Consider the following 22,294-nt stretch of genomic DNA (forward strand, 5'->3'; position numbering starts at 1 on the left):
GTCTAAAAAATTTTAGTTTGAAATTTTTAGATCAGTACACAAATAAATAAGCATTAAACTCACTTTTGCAAGATAAAACTATAGATAAATCTACAATAAAGTAACATACAAAAAAATATTTTCTTGAGTAGATCTAATCTAGAGGAATCCAACAAAACAAGTTTCACAATTTTTGGAGGTCGGTACAATTTTCTATGCATTTTCAAGATTGCAGACATTCTAAACATCACCAAATCCTAGCATAATTGTTAAATGCACCCCGCATAGCCAGCCCAGAGGCCGACAAGCGGGGCCCATGGGCCAGCGACCCACCCACCGGGTCAAGGCAAGGCACGCGCCTTGACCCGCGCGTGGGCGCGGCCATGGCGTCGCGCGGTACGGGGGGCCACGGCGACGGCAGGCGGCGGTGGCGCGAGGCGGCACGGCAAGGCGGGGCCGGAGTAGGCCGGGGGAGGCGCGCACGGTGATGCGGAGGTGGCGGCGAGCCTCACCGGCGGGTTGGACGGCGTGAACCGGCGGCGGAGGAGCGGCGCGACGAGCAGAGGCAGCGGCGGGCGGACCGACGTGGCGGCGGCCCTGCAGGGGAGGGGAAAGGGCCGGATGAGGGCCAAAATCAAAGGAGGAGATGGAGGAGAAGCTCTCCCCACGAAGAATCGAGCTATGGCTCACCGAGGGCGGCGAATCGGCGGCAGCAAGGAGCTCGGGCGGCGGCAACAATGGGGAAGAAGAAGGGCTAGGGTTTGAGAGGGGGAGCCGTGGAGAATGAGGCCACGGCGTCATCGTGGGGGGGGGATAAGTGCGAGCAGAAGACGCACGTGGCACGGAAGCGGGGGATGGCCGGCGCGTGGCCCGGGGACCTGCGGCGGCGACGCGTGCGGGCGGCGCACGGAGCAAAACAGAGAGGAGGGAGAGGGAGAGGGAGAGGCTGACGGGTGGGCCCGGCAGGGATTTTTTATTTTCTTCTTTTTTTTCTTGGGCTGTGACACATTCTATCCGGGAAATCCTCTGATTCTTTCTGATTCTTTCCCTCAATTGCTTCTTCTTCCTCTCCGGCGGACTTGTATCCTAACATCTGGTATCACGAGCCTCTCGACTGGGAGCCAAAATTTTTTTCCCACTCCAGTTCCGTTCCTGCAGCCGCCGTGTCGTTCCCCAATAGTGCGGCCGCTTGGCCGGTGCCTCTTCCGAGCTCGGCGCTCATGCCCCGCCACCGACTTCCAGTCGGCGGCGGCCACCGCATAGCGTCGGTTAGCCGTTCCGGCGCCGTCGCCCACTCCCTATCGCGCCGCTTAGGTTGTAGTGCAGGAACGTGACTCAACTGTGCCCAGGCTCCGCGCAAGGCCACGAGGTTCGAGTTGCAGATGACTACCTCCATGGACGAGCTCATGAAGAGGTTCGACGGGTTTGTAGCCGTGATGACGAAGATGCTCGACAAGCTTTCGGGCCTCGAGGAGTGGCGCTCAACCGCGGACGTGACGATGGCCAAGCTGCTGTCCTCGACTACCAACACAGCGCCGCCTCCACACCATTCGGAGCAAGTGCCGTCCTCCTCCTCGCGACCACCTCTGCAGCCCGTTCGCCCGATGACAGCACCGCCGCACCCGTCCGCGCACAACTTCAACCCATTCGACCTCAATTTGGCTCCACCCCAAGACATGCACCCATCTGCATCGTCTTCGGAGCGGCCCAGCGGGCACCACGTCGACCACCACCACCGGGATGTTGGCGGTGGGATTCTCAGATCCCATCCGCCACACCCGGTCACGGGTATGTTTCCTGAGCCGCCTCCTCATCGTCTTGATCACCACTCTCTTGGTCGTTCACCTCCTCTGCCCAAACTAGATTTCCCCAAATTTGACGGCGAAAACCCTTGGTTGTGGAGAGATCGTTGTGAGATGTATTTCGATGTCTATGGGGTGAGTGAGTCCTTGAAAACTCATTTTGCCGCTCTGAATTTTTCGGGCACAGCGGCCTCTTGGCTCCATTCTGTCGAGTGTAAGGGGCGCGTTTCAGATTGGGACCAGTTCTGCACCTTAGTTTGTGATCGCTTTGATCGTCACCAATATCAAACCCATATGAATCAATTTGATGCTCTTAAGCAGACAGGCTCAGTTGAGGAGTACTATAATAGGTTCATAGAACTTTCCCACCACATCTTGCTTTACAACCCGGCTTATGATCATGTCTTCTTTGTCACTCATTTTCTGCATGGTCTTAGAGATGAAATACGTTCTGCAATTACCCTACACCGTCCCAAAGATGTGGAGACTGCTAGTGCTCTTGCACTTTTGCAGGAATCGGAGTTGGAGCTCAGCAAGAAGAAGTTTCCATCCAAGAATGATAATGGCTGTTCTGTCAAATCTCTTATTAAGTCTGGGTATTCATCTGACAAAGGGAAGCAGAAAAGTGACACCAAGTCATCTGAAGATTCCAAACCCAATGATAAGCTGGATCTTCTTAAAGCTTATCGTAGAGATAAGGGTCTCTGTTTTAAATGTGGTGAGAAGTGGAGTAAACAACACCAATGCCCTCAACAAGTGCCTTTGCACATCATTGAAGAACTGTTGGAAGTCCTAGATCATTCTGATGGTGATACCTCTGATGATGGGGATCTCTGCAGTCCAATGGACTCTTCTCTCATGGCTTTATCTACTGCTTCTGTGCCAACCCAAAAGAAAAGAAGAACAATGCAGTTGCAGGGTTTCATTGGTAAGCAAGAAGTACTTATTTTAGTTGACTCAGGGAGTGTTTCTTCTTTCATCAGTGAATCGGTGGTCCAACAGCAAAAATTGTCTGTGACACCGATATCTTCAGAACATTTTGTTGTGGCTGATGGGGGTTCAGTTAGCTGTTCTGGATTGGTACAACAGTTGCAATGGTGGACTCAGGGGCATTGTTTCACCCAGGATATGCGAGTTTTAGCTTTGGGCAGTTTTGACATTATTTTGGGAGCTGATTGGTGGGATGATCATAGCCCCATGTGGGTGCATTGGCAACAGAAGAAAATGAGGTTTATGCATCGGGGCAAGAGTATCATGTTGCAGGGTCTGAAGCCTGACACCATAAACTATCGACCTATAGCCTGTCACAAGCTCAAGGGTCTTCTCAAAAGGAAAGCACTAACACATATTGTCCAGTTACAACGTGTACCATTATCTGCAGGACAGTCGGATACCATTGCAGTTGTGTCTGAACCAGTTCCATCTGATGTTGTTCCTCCTAAGATTCAGACAGTGTTGGACACCTTTCCTCATGTGTTCAAGGACACTACTGCTCTACCACCACAGCGTGGGTGTGATCACACTATTGACCTATTTCCAGGTGCCCAACCAGTTAATGCTCGACCTTATCGTTTTCCACCAGATCAAAAGGATGAAGTGGAAAAACAGTTAAGAGAAATGCTGCAAAAAGGATTAATCCGGACCAGTTCTAGTCCTTTTGCCTCCCCAGTCTTATTGGTACGAAAGAAAGACGGCTCATGGCGATTTTGTATCGACTACCGAAAGTTGAATGCTGTCACTGTCAAGAACAAACACCCCATGCCCATTGTGGAAGAGTTGCTTGATGAATTAGCTGGTTCAGCATGGTTTTCTAAATTGGACTTACGCTCAGGCTATCATCAGATCAGGGTGGCCCCTCAAGATATCCACAAGACAACATTTCGTACCCATCAAGGCTTGTATGAATTTGTGGTGATGCCCTTTGGCTTGACAAATGCGCCTGCAACCTTTCAAGGCTTGATGAATGAGGTGTTTGCTCCCTTGTTAAGGAAAAGGGTATTAGTATTCATGGATGATATTCTCATTTATTTACCTACATTGGAGGATCATGCTTGTCTGCTAACAGCTGTACTTCAGATTCTGTCAGACAACAATCTTTTTGCCAAACCATCCAAATGCTCATTTGCACAGAATAGTATAGAATACCTGGGACATGTTATCTCCAGCAATGGTGTCTCTACTGATCCTCACAAAATCCAAGCTGTCAAGGACTGGCCAGTTCCATCAAACATTAAAGATGTGAGGGGACTCTTGGGCCTTACTGGATATTATCATCGTTTCATCAAACATTATAGCTTGATCAGTCGGCCCTTAACCTTATTACTCAGAAAAGGTACACCCTTTGTTTGGTCTGTCACCACTCAAGAAGCGTTTGACCTGTTGAAGCAAGCCATGGTAACTGCTCCTGTCTTAGCTTTACCACAATTCAACAAGTCCTTTACAGTAGAGACTGATGCCAGTGAGACAGGTTTGGGAGCAGTACTTATGCAGGATAGCCATCCCATTGCCTTCTTAAGTCAGACTCTTAGCCCCAGAAATGCAGCATTATCTACTTATGAAAAGGAATGTCTTGCCATTTTGATGGCTGTTGACAAGTGGAGAACCTATCTGCAGGCTCAACCTTTTGTTATTCGTACTGATCATAAAAGCCTCTTACACTTGACTGAGCAGAAGATTCATACCAAGATTCAGCAAAAGGCTTTGCTTAAGTTGATGGATTTAGATTACACTATTCAATACAAGAAAGGAATAAACAATGCTGCTGCAGATTCCCTATCTAGAAGGCCTGTTTCTACTCTCATGGATGTCTCTCTGTGTACTCCCACCTGGCTGGAACAGTTACAGGCTGGTTATGCTGATGATGATTTTACCAAGCAACTCTTAATTGAGCTCAGTCTATCTCCTGCCAATGACAAGGGCTTTCAGCTGCAGAATGGTGTGATCCGATATAAAGGAAGGGTCTGGGTTGGTAACAACAAGGTGGCTCAGAATCATATATTACAAGCTCTGCATGACAGTAGAATAGGAGGACACTCTGGTTCCAATGCTACTTATCAGATAATCAAACAATTGTTTGCTTGGCCTCAACTTAAGGATAATGTCAAGAAATATGTTGCAGCTTGCACAGTATGCCAACAAGCTAAAGTGGAGCATGTCAAGCCCCCAGGACTCTTGCAACCATTGCGAGTCCCAACTGCAGCTTGGCAAGTGGTGTGTATGGATTTTATTGAAGGACTTCCAAACTCACATAACAAGACAGTGATCCTAGTGGTGATTGACAAATTCTCCAAGTACGCACATTTTATCCCAATGTCTCACCCATACACTGCTCTCCAGGTGGCACAAGCCTTCTTAAATCACGTGTATAAACTTCATGGTCTCCCTTCAACAATTGTTTCTGACAGAGACCGTGTGTTCACCAGTCGAGTATGGCAAGAACTTTTTCATTTAACAGATACAAAACTCCTCATGAGCTCATCCTACCATCCGTAGACTGATGGTCAGACCGAGCGTTTGAACCAATGTTTGGAGAACTTTCTCAGATGCTTGGTGAATGCGTGTCCCAGAAAGTGGCTTGATTGTCTTCCACAAGCAGAGTACTGGTACAACACCGCTTTCCACACAGCATTGGGCAAAACTACGTTTGAAGTTCTCTATGGACAGTCCCCTCGCCACCTGGGTATCTCTGATCCTTCATCTTGTCAGGCTCCAGACTTGGAGGATTGGTTACAGGAACGCAACATACTTAACAAGTTAATCCATCAGCAATTGCTGCGTGCTCAGCAACGCATGAAACATCATGCTGATAAGAACCGTTGTGAAAGAACTTTTGCAGTCGGCGAATCAGTATACCTGAAGCTTCAACCCTACATCCAATCCTCAGTGGCGCCACGCAGTAATCAGAAACTATCTTATCGCTTCTTTGGACCCTTTAAGATTGTGGCTAAAGTGGGTTCTGTAGCTTACAAGTTAGCTCTTCCTCCTGACTGCAAAATCCATCCCGTGGTGCATGTTTCCTAACTTAAGAAGCATATTCCTGCCGATATTCAGGTTAGCTCTGATCTGAGTTCTGTCAGTACTGATCCGTTTGTTGAGGTATCTCCAGTGGCAGTGTTGGACCACAAGCTGGTTGCACATGCGGGCGCGGTTGTTCCTCGCGTCAAGATCCAGTGGTCAGGTATGCCTTCAACACTGGCTACCTGGGAAGATTAAAAGGATTTGCGTCACCGTTTTCCTTCTGCTCCGGCCTGGGGGCATGCCGGGTTTCAAGGGCGGGGGAATGTCAGGACTTCTCGTGGCTAAGCACGCTCTGGCGACGCGGAAGGCGACTGGGCCGTAAACCATTTGAGTGTAAAGCCCAAAGACGAGATGGGTTGGATTTGGGCCTACCGGCCGGCCTGTGACCGGAGTAATTAAATACTCGTTGCGTAGAGAATGAGGGATAACAAAGGAACATAACAAACATTCTATCTGGGAAATCCTCTGATTCCCTCTGATTCTTTCTCTCGATTGCTTCTTCTTCCTCTCCGGCGGACTTGTATCCTGACACCAAACGGCGGAGCTTCATCATGTTGCGGATGATCCTGAGCCGGAGCCGCCAGCCTGTGTTGCAACAGGAACCGGATGGAGGAAGTAACAGTTACGGCCAGATCTCCGAAGTCGGAACTCGTGCAGGTTTTGGCTTTCTTGCTTTCGCGGTTTTGCCACATCAGTCAGCCGACGTCACTTCATCGTGTTGGCTGCTCTAAATTGAGTCAATGGCATTGTTTGGATTTCTAGTGCACACAAGTTGAGAAAAAAATTTCGCATGCATAAAATAATTAAATTGAGTCAATAAAATCTGTTTGTAAAACTTTTTCAAAGATAATACAATTTTTCACGACGAATCTCACGACAATAATTAATCGCGACAAATCCTCCTCCATCGCCTCTCTATCGAATCTCAACCTGTCACGTCACGTCCCTTTCTCGGAACTACGCCGTCGTGTTGTGGGCGGCGAATTGAAGGAACCTATCTTCTCCGCGAGCTACTCCAGCACCTACTTCCTGAGCAGAGCAATGGCTGTATCGGACGTCCAACACCGAGGGGCCGGGCTAAAATTACATGGGCCGGCAAGCTGCCGGGTCACGGTGCAGGCGTGGCGTGTTGCGACCGGCCACCAGCCCACAAAGCTTGCCGCAAAATTGTTTTGCGGGTTTGCAGCTGACTGCTAACCCACTTAGACCTTGTTTGGGACCGCCAGCAGCAGCAGCAGCAGCGCTTCGCTTATACGCGAACACGGCTCGGACTTCGCTTACGAGATTTTGCTCCACGCAGTTCAAACTTCCGCGTTTTGCTTGCAGCTTTTCTGGCACAACCTGCATACGTTTGGCACGTCTGTCCGGCGTCCGCAGCTGTACGGTACATGATGAACTAGAACTATTAGCTTTCTTCAGGCTACTTTAAGTTGCTTGCGTCCGAATTATATAGCCACCGCACACCAAATGCAACCATTAGAAGTGAACCATTAACATCACGTCAGCACAACATAATCCGGCGACCGACAAATGAATTATGGAGAAGTGCAAATGGAACATCAGGCTTGTCAATGTCATCAGCTTCTTAACAGGTGAGCAATTACATGTCTTGTTGCACTGGAGATACGGGAAATAATTCCCGGCCTATGATCTGGAAGTGATATACCGCACCTTTCTCCATCCTAAGTTTCAAAACTGACTTCTTCAGAAGCCACCACATGAATGTAATGAATGGAAACGACTATCTAATATCCTAGATCATAGCACTTCCACAATCCTTAGGAACTGCCACTCCAGTCACTTATTACAGTAATCAACATTTCATTGACAGTCTCTTCTCTATCAATACTATGATGGCTCCTTAAAAAAAACTTTTCATTGACAGGAACGATTATTCAAATATCTTGAAGTTCAGGTAAGCACCACACATTCCAGAACTGAAATTACAAGAAGAACATATTGTAGGAATATGGGGTAGCCGAAATAAAAATTTTCTACCACATAAACCAGTATTACTGCAGTTATAGATCACGGGATTACCACTAGACGCGCGGTTGCGGAACTTCTGTAGCGCGTCGGTGTAGTGCAGATGGAAGCCGGCAGTGCAGTTGCGTGAACATCCTCTCGAACGGCTCGTTCTTGTGCAGCAGATGCGGCACCTCCAAGGTATCCACACGTACGGGAAGAAGCGTTGCGATCCGTACTGCTAGATCCGTGAAGGCGACCTAGGGCTTGGCGCACAGGAGGGGTGGCACTATTCACGGCGGCTACTGTAGTGCGCACTGTTCACTCGCATGGCACTGTTCACACGCGGGTACTGTACCACCAATTGTGGTTTTTTAGGCACCCCCTTCTGTTTATATATCCCCTTAGGTGGGCTGCCTTGGGCCCCACCTTGGGCGCCCCCTTTTGGATCTAAAAGGCCCATTAGTGCATCTAAGCCCAGTCTAATTCGGATCTCATCCTTATCAGGCTTCTTTCCCTTAAGTGTGTGACCCTATGGGCTCATATGCGAATAGACATGGCCCGAGTACTCTTACTCGGCCCAATACTAGACAGTGGCCTCTAGCAAGACATGTCAACTCCTATATGCACACAAAGATCATATCAGACGAGCCGCCACAATATCATATACATGATGTTCCCTTTGCCTCACGATATCTGGTCTTGCTTGAAGCCGACCACTCTTTCTCGATCCTATGATTCAGAATCCTTGGTTAACTCTTAACCCTAGCATGACCATGCATTTCTTGATCCGAATCACTCGAGGGGCCCAGAGATATCTCTCTCTTGTAGAGAGGGGGCAAACCCCATCTTGACCGACTATGTCTCACTGTATGCTTCTTGACAGGCCCGAAAACCACCTTTATAACTACCCAGTTACGGTGCAGCGTTTGATGGCTCCTAAGTAAGTCGGTTCACATCTTGAGTACATACGACGATCTCAGGTCTTAGGACACAGTGTACATATTGTGTAATGAGAAGTCATCATCTCGTGTTGGGTCAATTCAATCTGATGTCTCACATGAGCCCACATTATTAGTTTGACATCTCCATGTCCATGACTTGTGAAACGTAGTCAATCAACTAATATATGTGCTAGTCTAATATTCATGTGTGTCCTCACATGAACTCCGACTAGGAATATTTTAGAATATTCATACAAGTATAGAGTTTCACAAATACTTCACATAAGCATTAATCAATACAAGTTGTCATCCATAAATATTCAAGGTACACTTTATTAACCATGAATACAAGGAAATATGATTGCCTCTAGGGCATATTTCCAACAGTCTCCCACTTGCATTAGAGTCAATCTAAAATGTATCTAATACCCATTGCTCTTGTGTGCCTTTCATGCTTGGGCTGTGGAAGGAGTTTTTGTCAACGGATCTGAAATGTTCAGGTCTGTGTGTATTTTGCATATCTTGATCTCACCACGATCGATGAACTCTCGAATGAGATGAAATCGCCGCATAACGTGTTTTCTCTTCTGGTGATTCCTTGGCTCTTTGGCTTGCGCAATAGCTCCACTGTTGTCACAGTAGAGATCCAGCGGGCTTGAGGCATTAGGGAACACACCAAGCTCAATAAGGAACTTCCTTATCCAAACACCTTCCTTCGCAGCTTCCGAAGCTGCGATGTACTCGGCTTCTATTGTAGAATCGGCCACTGTCTCTTGCTTGGAACTCTTCCAGCTAACCGCACCACCATTTACTTTGAGCACGAAACCGGACTGAAACTTTGAATCGTCTTTGTCTGTTTGGAAGCTAGCATCAGTGTATCCAGTTACAACGAGCTCCTCCTCACCTCCATAGACTAGAAACACATCCTTAGTTCTTCTCAAGTATTTGAGGATGTTTTTCACAGCTGTCCAGTGACTCTCACCTGGATCTGACTGGTACCTGCTCGTAACATTAAGAGCATAAGAAGCATCTGGGCGTGTACTTATCATTGCATACATGATAGATCCAATTGCTGAGGCATATGGAACTTTGCTCATGCGCTCTTGCTCATCAGTCGTCGTAGGACACTGAGTCCTGCTAAGATGTATGCCATGTGACATAGGCAAGAACCCTTTCTTTGCCTCTTCCATGTTGAACCGCTTCAACACTTTGTCAATGTAAGTATCTTGGCTTAATCCTATAAGCCTCTTTGATCTATCTCTATAGATCTTGATGCCCAGTATGTATGCTGCTTCTCCTAAATCCTTCATCAAAAAAATTATTTCTCATAAGAATATTATTTCCAATCAGCAGTATGTCATCTACATATAGGATTATAAATACAACAGAGCTCCCACTTTCCTTCTTGTAAACACAAGCTTCTTCTTCATTTTTAATGAAGCCAAACCCTTTGACTACTTCATCAAAACGAATATTCCAACTCCGAGATGCTTGCTCTAGTCCATAAATGGATTTTTGAACCTTGCATATCTTTCCATCATTGGTCGGATCGACAAAACCCTCGGGTTGCATCATATACACGTCCTCGGTCAGATTTCTATTGAGGAAAGCTGTTTTGATATCCATCTGCCATATTTCATAATCGAAATATGCAGCAATAGCTAGAATAATCTGAACAGATTTAAGCATCGCTACGGGCAAGAAAGTCTCATCGTAGTCAACTCCTTGAACTTGTCGAAAACCTTTTGCGACAAGTCAAGCTTTATAGATGTGAATATTTCCATCCATATCTTTCTTCTTCTTATAGATCCATTTGCACTCTATGGTTCTCACACCATCAGGCGGGTCTATCAAGTTCCAAACTTGATTTTCCTTCATGGATTCTATTTCGGATTTCATGGCATCTTGCCATCTCTCGGAGTCAGGGTCTGCCATCGCCTCTGCATATGTCGCAGGTTCATCATTGTCTAACAATAATAATTCCCTCGTTGCGCGGAGCCTTGCTGACCTTCGTGGTTGCGAAGGTGCTTCTATTGCCATAGGTATCTCAACTTGTTCAGCTACATTAGCGTCACTTGTAGAGTCTTGTACTATTGGCTCATCTCGAACTTCTTCGAGTTGCACCGTTCTTCCATTTTTCTCTCCTTTGAGAAACTCTTTTTCTAGGAAAACTCTGTTCCGAGCGACAAACACTTTGCCCTCAGATCGATTGTAGAAGCAATACCCTAAGGTCTCCTTTGGGTATCCCGCAAATATGCACTTATCCGATTTGGGTACAAGCTTGTCAGACTGGAGTCGTTTGACAAATGCTTCACAACCCCAAAATTTTAGAAAAGACAAACTGGGAGTCTTGCCAGTCCATATCTCATATGGTGTCTTGTCTACGGATTTTGACGGCACCATGTTCAGTGTGAAAGCTGTTGTTTCTAAAGCATTACCCCAAAAATGACAATGGTAAGTCCGATTGGCTCATCATTGATCGAACCATGTTCAACAGAGTTCAATTACGTCGCTCGGAAACCCCATTCCTTTGAGGCATTCCAGGCGGCTTAAGTTGTGGAACAATTCCGCAACTCTTCAAATGATCGCTAAATTCGTGACTTAGATATTCACCCCCACGATCAGATCGCTAGGCTTTAATCTTCTTGCCACACTGATTTTCAACTTCTTTCTGAAATTTCTTGAACTTTTCAAAGATTTCATACTTATGCCTCATCAAGTAGACATAGCCATATCTACTTAAGTCATCAGTAAAAGTAATGAAGTATTGATATCCTCCTCTGGCATGTAGGTAGAATTCAAATCATTTAGCCGAGGCCTTTTAGTACTTATATTACAGACAGGAGAATCATCAAGATTTAAAATAAATAGCCCATTCTTAATGGACGCCAAAGTCACAAACATATTATTCTTAGAGATCACACAAACATTGTTTTCACTCGCAAAAGAATAACCGTCCTTCATCAAACATGAAGGAGACACAATGTTTCGACTCAAACTAGAAACAAAATAACAATTATTAAGCTCCAAAACAAATCCTGATGGTAGGTGAAGTTGCATCGTCCCGACGGCCATAGCAGCAACTCTTGCATTATTGGCGACGCAGAAGTCAACTTCTCCTCTTTCAACGCTTCTACTCTTTGTTAGTCCCTGCATCGAATTGCATATGTGAGCAACCGATCCGGTATCAAACACCCAAGAATTAACATAAGAGTCAGCGAGAAATATTTCTGTAATATGAACAACAAGCGTACCTGAAGTGGAAGAACGATTCTTCAACGAGTCTAGGTATAGCTTGCAGTTCCTCTTCCAGTGTCCTGGCAGGTGACAATGAAAGCACTCCTTGTCTGCAGCTGGTCCAGGTTTAGCCTTGGGTGTAGGGTTTGGCTTGGGGTTCGCAACCTTAGCCTTGCCCTTCTTCTTCTTCCAAGAAGAACTTTTCTTCTTGAAAGTAGGCTTATTCTGGACAGCCATCACATGGCCGACACCTGTGCTTTTCTTGATGTCACTCTCTGCCGTTTTGAGCATGCCGCACAACTCATTCAAGCCCTTCTCAGGCCCGTGCATGAGGTAGTTCGAGACGAAATTTCCATAGCTCGGAGGCAAAGAGGCAAGAATGAAGTCAGTGGCCAACTCTTAGCCAAGTGGGAAGCCTAGCTTCTCCAACCTCTGTGTGTAACCAACCATCTTGATTACATGCGGCCCTACTAGTGATGGGTTATCTAGAACATCTTCCTTGTTAGCTGCCCTGAGAACAGTTCTCAGGTTGCGGATCCAATCCGCGTAGTTTGTCTCATTCAATTTGTTGCTCTCAAGTACGGAACGTAAAGCAAAAGGTTGGTTTTGGGCCATTGATCTACAACAAAATAATAATACAAAATACTAAGACAAAAGTATTCATGATGGAGTAAACGACATTAAACAATTTAATAGAATTTCCTCCCACTAAAATCAATATCCCTCTGTTGATTCTTAGTGATTCAAGACCCACAACTAACACGTTCACTAGTGAGCTTTTGCATCACCGCTAGAAGGCGAGTTAGATCGGTAAGCAACTCTTGCTAATCATATCTCATATGACTCTTATTCTTGGGTGACATCTCCATGTCTCGCTCCCAACCTTTATGCCCCAAGGTCCTTAACCATTAAGATGACCTTGTCAAGCTAACCAACCCTTTATGCGTGCATGTATCCGATACAGCCTGTCTAGTCAAGGAAAACCAGTGGTGCCCCAATTTCATAGACCCACCACCAATCGTACAAGACATGGGACAGTGCAAGGTTTAGTTGGTAGGGCATGATAGCTCGAAATTTGTGAGGGGTCATTCTACTTCTACTATGACGCACGTAGTAGTAAAACGTCAAGAACGGCAAGCACGTAATTGTGAATCAGTATGTCTCTTGTTCTCATGGTGATCTCCATCTCCATAGAACTTGTTCGCCATGTAGATCTCCATCTTCATGGAACTTGTTCATCATGTTGATCTCTATCTCCATGTACATGTGCACCATTCTTCATGTGATGAAAACTCCAAAAACTACAACTTGCTATTACACCTAATAGCTAGTAAATAAAATTACATTCACGACTTGGATCATCACAGATTGTCACGCAGGCCATTACATCAAATGCAACAATTCATATGGCTCCGGCCGAATTGTCATAATCACGACACGCAGGTCATGAAATAATTACACACATGCATCACATACACATAGGGGCCATACCGATCACAAAACCTGCAAAACAGAGTTATGCGATTCCGATGTTCGAACTTAAATCGCCAAAAACTCTATCTTCTGGGCCGAATTTCGCAAATCTAAATATCGCGAAAACAGCAATGCTGTTATGAACCAATTCTAACTTTTTCTGTTGATACAAATCGATATAAAATTCGCCTCAATCCGAGTTTGTATGCAAAAGTTATGACTGTTTTACATTAAAACACACTTTTGTAAAAAAACAGAATTTGCAGTAGATCCAATCTACTGCCCTATGCATCTCATGCATTTGGTTTATGCCCTAAGTTTTGATTCGACCAATCACATTGATCTCTAATCGCAGCGACCGGGTTTATGTGCATCACTTAACTCCGATGGCGGAAAACCGACCGGTAGGAGTATGTCATTGCACGACCTTCGCAGCTAGATTACGAAACTAGGTCATAGATCGATCTGAAACTACGCATATCTCCATATGCACATATCCGAATATATAACGAGACAGCACTGGCTCTTGATACCGCTGTATGAATATGGGGTAGCAGAAACAAAAATTTTCTGCCACATAAAACAGAATTACTGCAGTTATAGATCACGGGATTACCACTAGACGCGCGGTTGCGGAACTTCTGCAGCGCGTCGGTGTAGTGCAGATGGAAGCCGGCAGTGCAGTTGCATGAACCTCCTCTCGAACGGCTCGTCCTTGTGCAGCAGATGCGGCACCTCCAAGGTATCCACACGTACGGGAAGAAGCGTCGCGATCCGTACTGCTAGATCCGTGAAGGCGACCTAGGGCTTGGCGCACAGGAGGGGCGGCACTATTCACGGCGGCTACTGTAGCGCGCACTGTTCACCCGCGTGGTAATGTTCATGCGTGGTACTGTAGCACCGATTAGGGGTTTTTAGGCACCCCCCATCTGTTTATATATCCCCTTAGGTGGGCTGCCTTGGGCCCCACCTTAGGCGCCCCCTTTTGGGCCTAAAAGGCCCATTAGTGCACCTAAGCCCAGTCTAATTCGGATCTCGTCCTTATCAGGCTTCTTTCCCTTAAGTGTGTAATCCTATGGGCTCACATGCGAATAGACATGGCCCGAGTACTCTTACTCGGCCCAATAGTAGACAGTGGCCTCTATCAAGACATGTCAACTCCTATACGCACACAAAGATCATATCAGACGAGCCGCCACAATATCATATACATGATGTTCCCTTTGCCTCACGATATCTGGTCTTGCTTGAAGCCGACCACTCTTTCTCGATCCTATGATTCAGAATCCTTGGTTAACTCTTAACCCTAGTATGGCCATGCATTTCTTGATCCGAATCACTCGAGGGGCCCAGAGATATCTCTCTTGTAGAGAGGGGCAAACCCCATCTTGACCGACTATGTCTCACAGCATGCTTCTTGACAGACCCGAAAACCACCTTTATAACTACCCAGTTATTATGCAATGCGTTTTTTATTTCGTCTAGATTTAAGTCTCTATGCAGGTGCCGGATTTTTTTTTTTTTGGAATTTTGAATTATGCAACTAAACAAGAGACTATTTGAGTTTCTTCTCTTTGCAAAATGCAGTAGCACTGTTCTTTTGTGAGTCTCCTGTATTTAAGTTTATCTTCTCTCAAAGAACATGCCAATGCAGATTACATGGTGGCCAACACTTGAGAATCCAGTTCTTTTGCAGCGGAGATGAAGAAGCTGTTTCTCACTCTCTCTGAGCCTTGACATGACGGGGTGTCCGCAGGCAAAGGGTCGTTCAGGATTGCTTGATAACACCGGAAGGCAAAGTTTTTTGCAGATGTAAAAAGCCACAGCTTCTTCACTTACCATGCTCCCATGTCATTGCGGCATGTTCAGAATTTGGGTTGGATCCTGGGGTTTTTGTTTCAGAATATTACAGAAAAGAAACCGCTGTGCACACTTGGGGCCATGAGATATATGGCATAGGCAGTCTGGGATCATTCACTACACCAAATATCTCTCCAATGTACATTCCCAATTCAGATGCTAGGAGAGGGGTAGGTCGATGGCAGACACTTCGTATCCGTAACGGAATGGATGAGTCTGAGGCAGGAAAGAAGAAAAAACGATGCAACCTGTGTGGAGCAGATGGTCACACTTACAAGTAGTGCCCTAAAATACAAGAAGATAATGATGGTGCTAAGGTTGGACCTTCTGGAAATCCCACCGATGGATTGCCTCCGGATTTTGGAGCCCGTCGCGTCTAGATTTCGTTATGTGTGCATATGTATTTGAACCAGATGTATGAATATGTATTCCGATCTGTATGTGATAATTACATTTCGTTATGTATGGATATGTATGGATAATGACATGCTGTATCGTTGTGTTTGTTGTGTGTTTTTTTTAAATTACCTAAGGCATGTTAACTTAGTTCAGAATCTGTTTACCGTAGTTGCAACGGGTTCTGCCATGCCACTGCATGTCTGATGTGTGTTTCAATAATGTTGTATTATGATGTAATTCATATGGTTTATATTGTGTAATGCAGTTTTTATTTCTTAATTCTTACCGTTATATTTGATGTATGGTTCACAGTATTCTAGTCTCCTAAAAAGATCCGAAAATATTAAAGGCAAGTTCGAAGATTCACTATATTGCTTGTCCGTTATATTCAAGACGTGTTATCTCGGCGCCACATATTACAGCGCCGACCCTAGATTCTATTTCTGCAAAAAGTTAAAAAAAGACACATATGTGAAATTCTTTCGTGAAAAGAACTAAATTGCAAAAATTAAGGCCGGTCACCGCTGGCTGCCACCGCCGGCGGCATGTGGGCTAGTCGTCGGCTCGGGGGTGGTCGTGGTCCTGATTCTCTCCTGAGATTGAGAGAGAGAAACTAGAGAGAGAGGATGAGGCTGAGAAGCACGAGGAGAAGATGAAGACGGCACTGAGTATTTTATTATTTCTACGAATACGTATCTATTATATAAATATTTGAATGTTAAAAGAAGCCACCACGTTCGCCGAGAGGATCTAGAAATTACCACGTTAATCTAAAAAAGAAAAGCTCTCCACCGTTGGATTTTATAAACATCCAACGGTCTATATTAAATTATATTGCCACATTAAACGGGAAAAGAAAAAGCCCTATACCGTTGGATATTATGAGCATCTAACGGTTAAGATACCAGATCCTTTTTCTTCATATTTATCCTCGATGCATCCGGACTCTACAATATTTGAGACAAAAAAGAGAGATGAGAAAGCGTGCACAAAACGGACTATGGATCAAAATCAAAGTCCCACACGGATTGGATATGTCACAGGCTCACAGCCAAAGGGGCGAGACTACTATTTTGATAGTTTTAAAAATACCCTTTTCAAATAAATGATAATAGAATATACCACGATAGTACCAATGCAAAACATATACCCTTTTCAAATAAATAATAATAGAATATACCAACGATGGCGAGGCATTTAAAATCTCACAAATTAGATAAGCGGGAATTCACACATGCACATATATTTTGATTGAGGCTCAGGCATTCTTAGTCTTACTTTGAAGTTTGTGATTTGTAAAAAAGAAAAGCATTTCACCGTTGGATTTTATGAACATCCAACAATTTATATTAAATCATATTGCCACGTTAAACTAAAATAATAAAAGCCCTCCTTCACCCTTAGATTTTATAAATATTTAACGGCTCATATTAAATCCATCTATATTAAATCATATAGATAATATAATAGATTTGTAGATCGCAGAGTTGGGCGAGAGCCCGTCTGCTTCCATCAGGCATAGCACATGCACCGCAGAGCATCCAGGACTCTGCCAGCCAATCCCAACGCGTCGCAAACAATGGCGTATATCTCTACGTAGGTGTTAAAAGGGTACCATTACAAGACCAACAGCTTGAACGCGAGGCCACCATGTTCGTCTCGCCCAATACGTTGCACGCTACCATAACAGCACGGTAAGCATCAGTGTTAAGAGGCAGCTTAGCACCCTCGCCTAAGACAAAAGCACAATTGCTCTAACAGTCTAAATTAAATTATATCAAATATAAAATAAAAAACAAACACTATAAGATTTTATGAACATATAGCGGTTTATATTAAATATAAAAAATTCAGAAGATCTTAACTGCTGGATTTTAAAAAAGCACAATTGCTCTAACAGTCTAAATTAAATTATATCAAATATAAAATAAAAGACAAACACTATAAGATTTTATGAACATATAGCGGTTTATATTAAATATAAAAAATTCAGAAGATCTTAACTGCTGGATTTTAAAAATATATAACCATCTATATTAAAATATATAAATATAGAATCAAATGCGTCGCACGCTCCTATCACAACGTGAAGGCCGTCGGCGTTCAGAGGCAAGCTGGTACCCTCGCCAGCCAACAGCATCATGATCTAACGGTTTATACCAAATCATATCAAATATAAAAGAAAAAATAAACACAATAAGATTTTATAAATATATAACAATCTACATTAAATCATATTAAATATAAAAAGAAAAAATCTCAACTATTAGATTTTAAAATATCGAACCATCTATATTAGTTCAGACAAATATAGAAACAAAACATAAAAATCTACACTTGGTTCTTACGTACCTACCCAACGGTCTAAATCAATACACATTAATTCAAAGAGGCGCCGAGAAACATCGTCGCATATGATGTTCAAGCACCGAGGAAGCGCTAGGAACAATGAGGATTCAGTTTTGGATGGCGTGGTTACTCGTTCTGATTAGATCTGATTAACCCTTTCCACGCGACTAATTATCTCCTTTTACCGTTTGCGATAAAAATATGTAAAATGAAAAACCTAGATATACCCGCGCTATTAGCGCGGGCCACCTTACTAGTTTTATGGTATTTAGGAGTTAAGGTGCACTGTATATCTTTTTGATAAGAAGAATATGAGGTCGGTGCTCCGATCTCGATCCTTCCTCTGCACCCGTCTGACGCACGCTCCGCCACCCAGATTACCGGCGCACTTGCCAGGGGGCTGAATCGAATTACCGGCCGCGCAACCAACCTGAGGGCGTGAACGGGCTGCCGCTAGATATCCGACAAACCACACGGCCGGGCCGGGGGGTGGGGGATAGGCCCGGCCCGGGGTGACGGGCGCGCGGCAGCGGCGGCATGCAGCAGGACCGCGTCCAGGAAGGCGGTGGCGCCGGTGACTCACGGTGGTTATCCGCATCCGCGCCGTGGCTACTTGCAGAGCGCGGCAACAGGGAGGGGGCACGTCGCCGTCACGTGAGAAAATCCCGTCCCCGAATCCTGTCTGCTGCCGCTGGCCCCGCGCCGCGGCGACCTTTCCTTCTCGGGTAAACAGTCCTGCCGGCTGCCATCCCCGGGTTAAAATCGGGGGGGGGGGGGGGGGGGGGGGGGGGGGGAAAGCCACCGCTCAGGTCCGCTCCCACCACTGCACCTGTGCACCAGGTGGCTGCAGCATCGATGCATGCGTACGAGTAGATAGCCGTCGCTGCAGGTATGCGAGCTTCTCCGTCGACTCTGCGCAGTGCTCTTGCCGTTGCGTCGTGCATGCCTCCGTCTCCGGCTGACGACGGAGGCTCGCGGCTCGCTCGTCGTTCTCCGCTCGGCCGGTGTTGGTTCCCTGCAGGCAGGCAGCCGCCAGCAGGCACGCTGAAGCGAAGCCGTAGCCTTTGGGAGGCTCGACCCCGACGGGACGACGGCGACAGAGGCGACAGTCGAGCCCCCGCCGTTGCTTCAGCGATCGGAGCGGTGGACCACGCGTAGCGGCGCTGTGGCCGCTCCTCCGGTCTAGCGAGAGTGCTGGAACCTTCTCAAGTCGATCCGGCGCCGCCTTGCTAACGGACAAGCCATGAACCAACCAACCACCATACCCACAGGAAGGCCAACTTGGGTCGCCAAGTTGCCGCGGGCCTGTGACATGTGCTTGTCAAGCATCCTGGGGTTCTCTGAACCTCTCCTCTGTACATTGTCCCTGACGTTTGATAGATGTCCGTTGTCAAAAAAAAAAAAGTTGCCACGTTGGCCGCTCGAAAATATCCCCCCACCCGTACATGACACCCAGGCCGAGCTCGGCGTGCAGCTGGTAGCCTGGCACTAGTTGTAGGAGGATCTACGTACGTTGTTGGATTCGTTTGCGACGCTGCAGCGTGGCGCCACCACCACGAGCAGCAACCCCACCCGGGGCCGCCCGTGGTGGCTTGTCCACTTGCGAGCGAGCCGGACATGCACGCGCACGTACCGAGCACGTGAGGTGCCGCAGCGCATGCGGTGCCCGCCGTGGATGGGTCAGGGGGCGGCCGTGCGGGGGGTGGATAACCATTGCAAAGTTGTACTTCACTTGAAAATCTCCGTGAAGAATGATACTTGTAGAATTGCCCTGAAGCCTTCCAAAATTTGCAAAGGATCTAAATTCAAGTGTACACCAGCACTGCGAAGCAAAACTGCAGTGAATGAAGAGATGCTCCAAGGTTTCTTCAAACTGTTCGCCGCAAATTGCATAATTATAATCTTCAAGGTTTGTACTAACAAGCATAAAGTCGAGCTCGGCTCCTAATTGCATAATTAGAAATTGGATCGAGCTGAGCCAAGCTGAGCAGCAGCCAGTCTAGCGAGCTAACGAGTCACAAAAAAAGCAGAGAGAAGTAGGAAGAGGCATACTTTTAAGCTCTGTTTATAAGTCAATGTCTGCTAAACTATGCAAGATATAACAGGAAATTTTGCTAAAGTGGTTGTTGTAGCAAGACAGTTATGACACCTTTGGTCTTTTGCCCATAGCTGCCTTGAAATAGTTTTGAAAGAAGAAACAATGTTTACAATGGAGCCACATGACCAGCTCTATTTCTGCATTATAAGTTTTGTATTATGAGTTCTGGTACTCACTTCCTCTGTGCTACCTAAGGTGAAGCAAAATGTGTCCTATTGGCTCAGTATCTGATTTCAAATGCATGATTAATTTAACTTAAACACAAGTAGTCAGGTCATACTAACAATCCAATGGTCGGATGTAATCAAACAAATAGAATCTACACATCCAAGAATTAATAAATTAATCCAAGCCTTCATGTATGTATCTACAGGAAAGTAATGTGGAAAAGCTAGCACTGAAAATTCACTTGAGCAAAATAACAAACATGTGCAGGGCATGGTTTGGTTTACCTCAACATAGGTTCCACTTCAAGGAAGGAGATGACGAGGATATTGTTGGTCTCCTTCAGGTGGTTCGTAGAAGCCTAAAGGAAAGGAGGTAGCAGATCGGCTTTGCAGGGAGGGAAAGGGAGGGAAGGAAGGAAACTGACCACCGAGTCCTCACTGACACACTGCCGATGGTCCACTAATGGAGGTCGTTGCTGGCCTACTGCAGGATGTGCCGCGCGGTCCGGCCGGCTACAGGGACCGGCGCTCCCACGGCAACTGCCTACTGCAGGGTGCGGCGCGCGGTCGGGCCCGCTGACGGGCGCGACGCTGGGGAACGACGCTTCCCGCAGCAGCGCCCCGCTCTGCGGGGAGCGAAGCGTAACAGGGTGGCTGGGCCCGCGGTGCACAGCAGGGCAGCCGGGTTCGGGGTTGGGGCCAGCGCAGATCTGAAGAGAGAGACAGGATCACCTCGCCGCCGGCGCAGGGTCACCTCCGTCACGACTGGATCTGGCGCCGGGGAGGGGAGCGAGGAGGGCGCGGCTGGAGGTGGAGACAGAGGCCGGGTGAGGTGTTTGGGGGGAGTGCTACGGCTGGGGTCAGCGGTCGCCCGCGGCGACAGCACTCTCAGCCAGGCTAAGCACGCCGCCGCCAGGTTCGCCCTCGCCCGCCTCTCCCTCCGCGAGTAGGATGACCTCCCACGATGACGGAGCGGCGCCCTTGCGTTTCTTGAAACAGAGCGGCGCCGATGTGATCCTAGACGGTGGTTGGGGCAGTGGATTAGCTGCGGCGGCAGTGGCGGGAGGCGGCGGCGGGAGGTGAACTTGGGTTTGGCCGAACTGAGGGGATGAGATGCAGGTGGCACTGGTGCATCTTGTAATTGAGTACGGGTAGTGCGGTCGCAAATTACCAGGTTACCCTCCCATGGTGTATGTAAATTTGGTCACCACAGGGGCACGAGAGTCAATTTCTTGTGGCGGTGTTTTTGGCCTGGCGGGATTCGCTTTGGTTTGCCGCATGGAGACAGAAAGGTGAGGTCTTTCGACCAAACTTCGCCGCCTGCCAAGCGTATGATGAGTGGGGTCTGTTTGAGAAGGGGACCACATGTCGGTGGCAGTTAGGCGGTAGATGCTACAGTAGGTGGTGGGCTGTGAAAAATTGAAGCTCCCGCTTTTGGCATGGTGGGATAGGAATAAAAATTGTAGACAATTTCTATTATAGAATAACACTATAGTATTTAAGATTTTGTACTAACTTAAATCATAAATAATAAAACTAGAGATTGTTTGCAGTTCAAAGTCATGTTTCCATCTGTCTTAAATTACACTATATTTCATTCTAGCCCGTGTCTTGGAGATAGATGAAATATTCATAAGCTTATTAGTGATAATTCAAACTTCTTTCTCCAAATTACCACATAATAATTATAATAAAATCTTAATTTGGTGAAACAATTCTAAAAATTAATATGGAACCATATTTTGGGTCAATAAGCTTACCATAAAAAAATAAATAGTTTTAGTAAAGCGGGAACATATATTATTCACAAAATGATATACATCCTACATAGTTTCTTATAACTTAAGTTAAACTTTGAGATTTGATTGCTGCATAATGTTTTTGAACTCATATGCATCTCAAATTTGGACACAACCTTATTTTTACCATAATGTTAGAAAATATGAGGTTAGATTAGCAATTGCTATGCCCAAACGCGATTTTTCATTTTTGTACTATGTTAGA

At 46.2% G+C, this 22,294-nt stretch overlaps 1 protein-coding gene across 1 annotated transcript; it reads left to right on the plus strand.

Annotated features, from left to right (window-relative positions):
* The first annotated feature begins 1,373 nt into the window (after positions 1 to 1,373).
* On the plus strand, positions 1,374 to 21,240 carry LOC120709427. The gene is made up of 4 exons (XM_039995059.1): positions 1,374 to 1,721; positions 2,295 to 2,481; positions 3,163 to 3,292; positions 20,781 to 21,240. Exons 1-4 carry the CDS (start codon positions 1,374 to 1,376, stop codon positions 21,238 to 21,240), a joined length of 1,125 nt encoding a protein of 374 aa, XP_039850993.1.
* The last annotated feature ends 1,054 nt before the right edge of the window (positions 21,241 to 22,294 follow it).

This window comes from Panicum virgatum, chromosome 5K, assembly GCF_016808335.1.
Source record: "Panicum virgatum strain AP13 chromosome 5K, P.virgatum_v5, whole genome shotgun sequence".
In the NCBI taxonomy this organism is placed as follows: domain Eukaryota; kingdom Viridiplantae; phylum Streptophyta; class Magnoliopsida; order Poales; family Poaceae; genus Panicum; species Panicum virgatum.

Bases quoted from the DNA above. Each gene is read 5' to 3' on its own strand.
- LOC120709427 (XM_039995059.1), top strand. From the start codon at position 1,374: ATGGACGAGCTCATGAAGAGGTTCGACGGGTTTGTAGCCGTGATGACG. The intron at 1,722-2,294 runs GTTGGCGGTGGG...GCACTTTTGCAG, and splicing joins TCGACCACCACCACCGGGAT to GAATCGGAGTTGGAGCTCAG. The intron at 2,482-3,162 runs GTCTCTGTTTTA...CATTATCTGCAG, and splicing joins AGCTTATCGTAGAGATAAGG to GACAGTCGGATACCATTGCA.